Here is a 10,731-nt window from a genome sequence, read left to right as displayed (position 1 = left end):
ACAGGCTAAGCTCCCACAAAGCCAGTTCATGTATAATGCTAATTAAAATTGTCAGTTCGGCTACTGTTACCTCTATCATAGTGTCCAGAAAAGTGGTTTTATTAAAACATTTTGACTTTAAGATAAGTCATTTTTCAAGTATTTATCTGTATTCAGTCTTTGAAATTGGAAAAATGATTTTCTCCATGAATGTATTTATTATACCTGCCATATTTATGTATCCTTAGAAGAGCTGATGTGGGAGTAATAAGTTAATACCACAGAGCTGAAAGAAGTGTGGGATCCATTTCACTGATATATGTATAATCTAAAGGAGGCTAGGCTTTCCATTTTGTTCATGTCATTGAAATTATAAATTTGGTGTTTTGCTGTTTCAATAGAAACTAATTAAGTGTTCAGAGATGAAGATTGTACAATGATACAGGTTAAAGAGCTATAATAAAGCAACCAGAAAGGCATACATGTATGTTTAATAGTATCTAATGTTAGGAATGATTAGAAATATTGCACTAACTCTTAATAATTTTATGTCTTTACATATAACTTTACTGGTAACTTTTTAAAACATCTGAAATCTATTTAAATTTTAATATAAAACAAAAGATAACCTTCAATAATATACTAGATAATTTTACATAATCTTGCTAAGAACCCGATTTACTTGGCAAGGTATGACAATGTATCTGAATATGTACATGTATGCTTACAAATGCATATATGTATATATACATGTATATTTTACATAATATACATGTGTGTGCTTTTATTTAAATGTTGTAAATAATGTAGAAAGAATCCAAGCATAGCAGTTATTTAGTATAATGAGAAATTAGATTTTATGTAAATAGTTTAACGGCACCATTGTCAGGTTTTAAAAGTTGATGAATCTGACTTCTATTAATGCTAAATAATGAAACAGTGATACTATGTTTGATAAAATATATAAATATGATACATTTTTATATACCAGGCACGATTTAACTAGAAGGTCATCAGCAAAATATTATAGAACCAATATATTAGGAATATATTAGAATTTATGTATATCCATTTATTACTAAATTTAAAGAGGTCTATTTTTGTAAGTATAGAAACTAGGATTCTTGCCATGTTTTAAGGATTACGTAAGTCAGAACTTATCCTTGTATATTAAAAGATTTAAAAATGAATCATTTTGCCTTTTTCTTACAATCATCTATTGATTTGAAAACTTAGTCACTTAGTAATTTACATTATGAAGAGAAGCACACTATTTTTATTAAAGTTATTTACTGCTTCTTTTTAGCCATAATTTAAATCCCTAGAAAGTAGCTAAACAGTTGCTGTGCCTACTTAAACCTCAAGCAAACTACAGTGAGTGACTTTTTTTTCCTTTATTAATTTTTTGTTTATTTTACATACCAACCACACTTTCCCCTCCCACCTCTCTTCCCATTCCCTCCTGCCCACCTCCATTTTAAACCCCATCCACTCATCCTCTGTCTCCATTCAGAAAGGGGCAGGCCTCTCATGGGAGTCAACACAGTAGGGCATATCAGGTTGAGGCAGGACAACCCCCCCCCCCCGCATCAAGGTTGGGCAAGACAACCCAGCTTGGGGATTGAGTTTCCAAAAGTCAGCTCACGTGTCAGGGACAGGTCCTGATCCCCCTGCTAGAAGTCCCACAAACAGACCAAGCTACATAGCTGTCACATATGCAGAGGTCAACCCCATGCAGGCTCCCTAGCTGTTGGTTCAGAGTCCCTGAGCTCCCTCAGGATGAGGACAGCTGTCTCTGTAGATTCCCATCATGACCTTGACCCCCCTTCCTCTGTCTCTTCAACAGGACTCCCAGAGAGCTTGCCTGTGGATCACTGTATCTGCTTCCATCACTTATTGGATGAAGGTTCTATGATGACAATTAGGGTAGTCACCAATCTGATTACAGGGGATGGCCAGTTCAGGCACCCTCTCCACTATTGCTAGCAGTCTTAGCTGGGGTCATCCTTGTGGATTCCTGGGAGTTTCCCTGGCACCAGATTTATGGTACAGCCGTTTTTTCCCTTATTCACATTATTTTTTTTACTAGTTTTCATTATTTTAATGATGGCTCTATTCAAAACCATTTTTCATTCTTTAGTCACTTATCCAAAATACCAAGTTCTGCTAAAGGTATGATGTATGTGTGTAGGGGTACAGATTCAGTATCTCTTATATTAGTGTGGCCCATTTCTCTAAATTATTTTGGTATTTAATTTCATTTTCTGTCAATTATAGGTAATTAATTTGAATGGGAGAAGATAGTAAATAAGGTTTACCAATGAAACAGTCAAATGATGCTAAGGGAAGTAAATGAATACAAATGATTTATGTACTTAGGTTTTGTGGATAGTATGTTGTATTGGATAGTGTTAATCAGTTAATTTGTCATAAATGATGAATGTAGTTCCTGATACAAAACTATAATATACTTAAGGCCAGTAGCTTCTTGTGTTCTATATTTGCCATCTTTAATGAAAGCTGTGATTCTATACAAACCCTATGGAAAAATCTCCAGGTAGTTCTTTTAAAAAGATGTCGTTGCATTTGAAATAATAGGCATTTACCCATTTTGCAGCTGATGACCTGCTGCATGTTCCATGGTCATTTTATTTCAAAACTTATTTTGGTCTAATAACAATATCTTCACTAAAATTTCCACCAACTTTACAAACACACAAAGCAAATGATACAAGTATAAGAGCTATATGGTGAACAGCAAAACATACATTTATACTATTATCAGAATCAAAAATAGTTTCCACAAAAGATACTTCATTCTTCATATATTATTTTTTGTCAAACAGCAAAATACATTTTCCAAAAAAGTAATACAAGTCTTCAAATTGTATAACAATGTAAAAACTATTCTTATTTAAACATTATTAACATTATATTAAACATTAAAGCAAATATGCACGATTCAACAAACTTTGGACATTTCAGACATCTGTTTAAATATACCACTCCTAAAATAGTCCCGAAAATTTTATTTACAGAATTATGGTAAGTTATTACAGCACTTCAAAATGTTTGCACTAAGAGACAAAAAGTGGTGATATAAAATAGAAAAATAGAAAAGGCACCTTAAACATTATAAAGCTATACTTATATTGCCCGCTTTTCTAAAACAGAACACAAACAATTCAGTGTTTAAAAGATCATTCTTCTTGATATAGTAAAGAATACTATTAGCAACCAACTTCATGTGGAGCTGGGCAACTGCAGTTAAATGTTTGTATTTCTTTTCCAAGCCTGACCATTGTTTGTGTTACTGACATTTTCTTTCATGTTAAACAATTAGGTTTAAGTCAAATGAATGCTGAAACATATCTTGTACAGGCATACTAATGGATACAGCTTGCCTAGTTTTGAAGTGAGATGCTAACTTTACTTCTTATCAGATGAATATACTGAAATTGTATTGTAATATTTTTATTGTATTCAGTAGTCATTTTGGATCCTGAATAAGAAAGTAACTCAGATTAGTCTTTCATCATTCATTATTTGTTGACATGTTTATGGTCTGGATTATCTGAGCATTTGCCTTTCTTTGTTTTGCAGGCTAAGCCATTCTCTTAACATCAAGAAGGGCTTTAAAGAAAAATGTTTTGTACTTGCTAATGCTTTTGAACCGGAAGGAAAAGTTAGTAACATTCAGTTCATGTCATCTAAACAGGGCTACGTGAAGTTTAACAAGTCACAAGCTGCCAAAGAGAACACTCCTCAGTTAAATCTAATGGCAGTGTGTAGATGTGAGATGGCAGTAGTATTCAAGGTATATGCGACCTGCTTTAACATAGCAGGAGGTCTTAATTTAAAGAGGAAGTCAGATTTCCATAGTCACCTTTAAATGGCAAATATAGCCAGAAGACAACATTCTCTATCAGCAGTGGGTTGATATCAGAAAATTTCAGCTAATGAAATGGGTTATTTCTAATCTTATTGGGATAGTTAGCTTACTGAATGAAATACATAATATGTACTGAAACAAATTATTCATTGAATGTGATATTGCGATATGATTTATGAATGCAAATTGCCTATAATTATCCTTTAATGTAATGTGCTACAGAAATTTTTATGTAATTTGTAGCCTTATGCTTCTAGATAGTGCCTTTTGATCTTAAACTTTTAGTGTTTTGACTATTAATTTTAATGCAACTACTTAAAAATTCTGCACAAGAGGTCAAGATCACAAAACATTGTGCACAATGGCTCTGAATGGGTCCTACTAAAAAAGCAGTTATCTTATAAATTATACCCATCTGGACATCAAATGACAGAAAAAGTCCAGTGATATCTTTGTCTATTGTCTAGAATTCAAGGATTCTTCAAGAATCAAAAAGTTAACATTTATTCCCAGAATCATAGCCTCTGATTTAAGATTGTTAACATGCCCTAGGCATGAAAAATATTGAAAACCAGAGAGCCTAAATTTGGGTTCTCTACAATGCACACAAGGAAGTTACTTTTCTAGAATTGAAAATCTATAATACCAATCTCATGAAATTAACAGTTCCAGATACCCTCCTTACTAGGAATTAATCTTTTGTAAAAATAAATACTAAAAAATAACCCCTAGTTTTAATTTTTCTATCCTGCCACTGAGAAAAATATAAGCGCTGTTGTAGTAAATGAGGGAAATGTGGAAGAGAAACAGGATGAATTAAAACCTTGCTTGCTCTTCAGCAGGATTACTAGAGAACACTAATGGACTGTAAATTTCTAAAAGCAAGACGACATTCCAAGTTTGCACCAAAAAGAATAGATAAGTGTTTAAGGAAATACTTGTACTAATCAGATTTAAGCATCAGCAATGTCCACATGTATCAAAACACTACATGATACTCTATTAATAAGTACATTGTCCATGTTTTATTATGTATGTTAAACACATTTTAAGTAAAGATAACATCAAAACCTTCCTCCAGCAAAATGTATAAATGCTTTTTTTTTTTTTTTTGGAAACTGTCAAGCTTACCAGGAGCTGTTTATCTTTTATACAAGTATTCCCCTTGTTTTAGTAAACAGCCACTGAAATTAATATAGTTCTATGGCTAGAATGTTTAAATACAGTCCTCGACATGACTAAGTCTTATGAGCTCATGTATATAATTTCTGTTTTGGTACCCAGATGTGGTATTTTATAGAAGGATATTTTGCTTTTGACTTTAAAGATTTATTTGAGTGCTTTTCAAAGAAGACAATTTTACTCTTAACCAGCTTAACTTAAATTCCTAACTTTCAGGGTGAATCTGAAAGATCTGTACATGATAGTGAAAATACAACCTCAGTAGTTAGTGAACAACAGGTATTGGAGTTTACTGCCTGTAAAACTATTGTGTTTTGAAGTCAGGGTACCAAAAATATTTTTTAAAGTCTTAAATCTGTAAGGAGGAGAAGTATGGAGAAATATGCATGCTCAAGAAGGGCACCCACATGGCTTAATGAAAATCACTATTCACAGTTTCTTTGTTCAAATACCTGCTAATATTGGCCGTATTGACTCTAATATTATTGGCGGGAGGCACTAAAATTGTAAAACCTTTTAAAAGTAGAAAATGTACATATCAATGATTTACTAATATTACCTTCTATTTTCAAAGAATTTGGAAGAGACTAAATATATAAGAATTTCCTTTAAATTCTGATTTTAAAATAAGGATTTGATAATATCTTTACCTTTTGTTTTGGAACTAAGCTTTAATTTTATATAGAAAACTTTAAAGTTATTCTACTATAGCAAAAATAAAGGTCTAGTAGTATATTAGTTTGTATCCTCATACTGCTCTATAATATCATTTTCACAAAGATTAGTATCCCCTACTGATTACCTCAAGTTCTTTAAAAACCTTTAAACAAGAATCCAATCCCAGGCTTCTGATTTCCAGAGTTCAGCCTAAGTAATATGCATAAATGGGTCATATCTATAATGTGTAATAGATTAATTAGAATTTTAGAGAGAATAATTTATATTTCTCCATTAGTCTAGAATTATATAAGAAATCACCAAATTAATTGAATTGACATTTAACTTATCATTTTAATTTGGCATAATTTGGAGAAGTAGCTACTCAATATACTATCTCTCTTAAGAAGGGCATTTATTCATTTACAAGGGTTAATGGTTTTATTCTGAGGCATTAAAAGGTGTGTCTATGTGGCACTCCTTTTATAGGACAAGGAGGTCTACCTGTTGGAGGGGACATATAAACCACATGCATTAAAATCATCTATAAAACATCTGTTGTTCTTTAATGGTGTACATTTATAAAAATGAATTTTGTTCTAATTCATTCAAATAATCTTACATCCTTCCATAACAAGGCAAAGTAAAAGAAAATTGGTTATGTTCAAAAATTAGTGACGTAAAATTGGTTTCTAAGTAGTGTATACTCCAGCTAGTATGAAATCACCCCAAACAAGATAATCATTTCTCTTAAAGCAGTAGATTAGTTACTATCAGAAGACTATTTCTGAATTTAAAAGTTTTACATACCCTATTAGATCTTTTGTGGATATTTGGGCACTGAATATTCTAGTTTAAGAGAATATGTGTGTGGCTGAAACCCAATTAATTTAACTAATAGAAATGCTAGAACTATGTTTTCTTTTCTTTCTTTGGTTTAGGTTAGATTACTGAGGTGAAAAATGAAAACAACTTCCAGAATAAAACTTACTACTGGATTTTACCATGGGTTAAAACAGTTAAAGGGCAATCTAGTGTGTATCTGGTAATGGGATGATGTATGCTGGAATGGGGTTTTAAAATAACTGAGTGACTTCAGGTAAAAAAAGTTGGCATCTGTTTACTTATTTTAACAAATCCCATGTATTAAACTAAGGAACAGAAGGAATTAGTACTGCTTCTTTTAAGGCAGTTACACTAGTCCTGGAGAGATGCTGACATGCCATTGAATACACAGTATTTTTCTGGTTAGTAGGCAATAAGGGAAGGCTTAGGGAAACAAAACCATAAAGAGCAGGCTAAAGCTTTCTCTTCTGTGGTATCACTCCCATTCAACATGTTTGGATTCTCTAATCTGAGAAAATATTAGGCATTTATGTTGAGTTTTTTCACAAGAGAACGTGAGCATGATCATTTTAGTTCATTCTCTCTACACTGCAGTTTAAAGCTTTAGGATAATAATATGGAAAAACTGCTTCTTAGGAAATAAAAACTTTGGACTAATACCAGTAAGAAGCAATGGGATTGCAGATGTTATAAAATACTCCAAACATCTTCACAATTCTATTACTGAACTACTATGGGAAATATGAACCTTTAGCAATGACATCACTAACACAATCGTTTTAAGTCTCAAGTAATTTCCCTGTATCTTTTAGAATTACTTTTTCCTGATAATTAAGTTCAGTTTTATGTATATGTAGTCCTACCTTCTGAAAACTAAAGTGTATATATTAAGATACAAAGAAGGATCACTATAATTTAGCCAATAGCCAATACAAGATGTAGAAAGATTTAGTGATCCAATTTCTTAATACAGTGTTCAATACTTTTTTTATTTGTTCTCCACCCAAAGGGGTAAATCCAAATATTTTAAAGCCTTGGGATTCTGTCATACAAATGTAATTATTTGAATATGTCAGTGGTCAGTGATGTATGGGTACACAAATATCAGAAATATTGGCTATTTGACAATCCCACAGAAGCTGTACTTTTGTATTCAATACTATAATGCCAAGAAGAGACTTTAACTACAATCTATAGGTACCACATTCTCAGATTCTGATTGCTGGTTCTTATTGTGATGGAAAAAAAGTAGTTAAGTTTTCTGATGGCCTCATTGACATTCATTGAGAGCAGCTTGTTGTTATCATCCCAGATAAGAGATCAATGGCTCTTTTCATCACATGAGAGAAATTCATTTTAAATCCCATTCATATATTTACTAGTGGACATCTGTTGTTATTGAATAAATATTCAGAATAATGGTAAATATAGACAATTACTGAACAAAATATGGTGTTAACTGAAATTTAACATCAAAGAACATACTAAAAATCAGGTTTTGCAATAGGAAAAGTGAAAGTGCTTCATTTGGTGGTAAGTACTTTCAATTACTAATGATGAAAATTGCCCAGATGTGTTAGAATGTTAATCAAATAAGCCAAAAATCTGAAATGTTATGACAGAATTCTTAACTTTTCGTAGTTGGTGGCAGTATTTCTCTTTTTTGTCCCCTTTAGTTTCTTCTTAGGAGATGATGATAAAATAGTTTCACATTCAGATTTGGTTATTTTTTCTTTTCAACTTATTTAAGTGCCAGAAACTCTGCATAATAAGTTCTCTTGCTGGCTATTCAGATTAAAGGTTTGTTTTCAATCCACAGATCAGCTAAATTCTTACTATATGATGCATAATTACTGTTTTCCAGCGCATTTTTTCCAGTGGTCCTTTAAACTTTAGCAGTATTTTCAACCCAACACATTCTATTGGGAAACGCAGGTTTATAATCTATTGTTTTAACGTCATTTAAATTTGTTATCATTGCAATCAGTTATTTTCAATTTAAGCACTAAAAATTCATGTAATTATTTGCTAATGAAGCAAACAGTGTAACAAGGAACTAACTGGACATAAAAATGTTGCAACATGTCTTCACTATGCATCTCCATTTTAAAACATGTGAAGTGTTCTTTTATCTTTAGCCAAAGATGCAGGCATCTTTAACATACTGGTTGCAGCGAATTTTGTCTTGTGTCAGTAAGATTAGAAAGATCACTGAAAGTATTTACTCCAAAACATTTGAAAGTTTTTGCAGTCCCAACATTTGAAGATCACTTAAAAATGAGTTTAGATTTGATACCTTATCTACTATCATAATTTAAGCTGCATTTGGTGAAAAATAGTTGGCAACTACACAAAAATAGATCTTAACTTTTACAGAATTTGGAAAATTCCTTTTCAGATGTACTGAAGTAATGCTTCTGGTATGCGTACTTCTTAGATCATATCATTTTGTACTGGAAACTGTACTCTGGGACATGGCTGGAAGTAAACAAGTGGCAGCCCAGATGCTACATAATAACTTGGGTACCCTCCCTCAAAAACTAGGTATGGAGCAGGTTGGTAAAAGCAAGTTACATTGTCTGTACTGGGTAGTATATTCTGTTCTCCAAGTACTTTTAAAGCCAAAAGGGTGATCATATTAAGAGTCTGCCTTCTTTCATAACCCATGAGGCAGACAGTGCTTTGGTTCACAACACCATGCAAGGTCATAAGGTACTCATACTTGCTTTTATCTTCACCTATGAAATGGTTGCGGAGGTATGATTCAATTTTCTTTTGCTGTTCTGCTACATCAGGAAAATCAATGAAAAATCTAGAACACATATAACGTTCTAGAGTCTTAATTTCTGTTTGACAAGCTGGTTTGAAGTCACGGACTAACAAATTGCTGTATTTCAAAAGGCCACCACCTCTGATCTCTTCAGGTTTTCTGGTTGATATAAGCTTGTATTTCAAGTGTATCATTGCTTCCTGGAAGTCTCCATACATACTTTCAGCCACCACAACAGGACAGGATTCTTTGGTTAGCTTAGCATTTGGGACACTATAGAAATCTAACATGGAATCCAAAAGAATTTGAAAAGAATCTACACTAAATTCAAATTGTCGTCTGAGTGAATTCACAAATTTTAGTTCTACATTTTTCCCAGTGTTATTTGAAAGAGAGATGAGACTCCAGCGATCATTGTTATCGCAGATTTTGACCATTTTCTGCACATATGCCTCTTTCATTGTCTTTATGGTAATCTTTTCTTTTTTAACACCTTTTGGTAAAAAGTCAAGTAGACAGCCTAAAACTGCGTCCTTAACAACATGAAATTCTTGATCACTTGGCAGATCAACACCAAAAATAATGTCCAGATCTTTATAGCTGATTCCATTATGACTTGCAAGTATGTAACTTGCTGTAGAGCCATTCAATCTGGTATCTTTAACAATAATACCCTGCTTTATTAGTTCATCTTTCACAACATGAACAATATCTTTCGGTTTTACCTCCAGCGTGGGGAAATTGCCCCTTCCATGGATTGGGATTACTTCATCTAACACGCGATCCAGTGTTATGATGTGATCCCAAGTGAGATTGCTGAATCTGATCTCTGACATTATGAAGTCAATAGATTAACTACAGGGCAAGAAGAATATTAGGAAATGTCAGCATCTTAAAACTAAGATTACACCTAAAGCATATGAAAAAATTCAAAACAGATTTACCCTCTATAAGAAACAAAGTGAATACTAGGATGTTATTAATGGATATAATCATTCTTAAATATGGAAAAATAAAAGTCACAAAGATATCAAATCTTTGGTTCATTAGTAACTTCAAACAGATTTCTCAGAGATTAACTGCAATTATGTAATTCATAAGATAAAAATGGTCTTCTTTTCTAATTTTTCCTCATATGAACACGATAATGATGGTGTGTGGTCATATAAATACTTATAGGATAATCATAGTACAACACTGAGGCAAACTGTCAATAACTTAAGTTGAGATGAGATAGCATGAACAAAGTGCAACTAATATACAATAAAGTAACTTTAATTCTATAATGATAAAATCATTCACAAAGTCCATATTGACTTTAGATAAGCATAAGATTCTTGAGTCTTAAAAACATCTAGGGTGTCTGATTTTAAATTTTAAAATTCTTCCTTAATATTCAAATTAC

At 32.4% G+C, this 10,731-nt stretch overlaps 1 protein-coding gene across 1 annotated transcript; it reads right to left on the bottom strand.

The window, feature by feature from the left end:
• Nucleotides 1–8,989: 8,989 nt before the first annotated feature.
• Nucleotides 8,990–10,162, bottom strand: Tent5d (terminal nucleotidyltransferase 5D). The gene has a single exon (XM_057760445.1). The coding sequence runs from the start codon at nucleotides 10,160–10,162 to the stop codon at nucleotides 8,990–8,992; it is 1,173 nt and encodes a 390-aa protein (XP_057616428.1).
• Between the last annotated feature and the right edge of the window lie 569 nt (nucleotides 10,163–10,731).

This window comes from Chionomys nivalis, chromosome X (genome assembly GCF_950005125.1).
Source record: "Chionomys nivalis chromosome X, mChiNiv1.1, whole genome shotgun sequence".
In the NCBI taxonomy this organism is placed as follows: domain Eukaryota; kingdom Metazoa; phylum Chordata; class Mammalia; order Rodentia; family Cricetidae; genus Chionomys; species Chionomys nivalis.
Note: the sequence above shows the minus strand (reverse complement) of the source record. Positions and strands in the feature narration are given on the sequence as shown.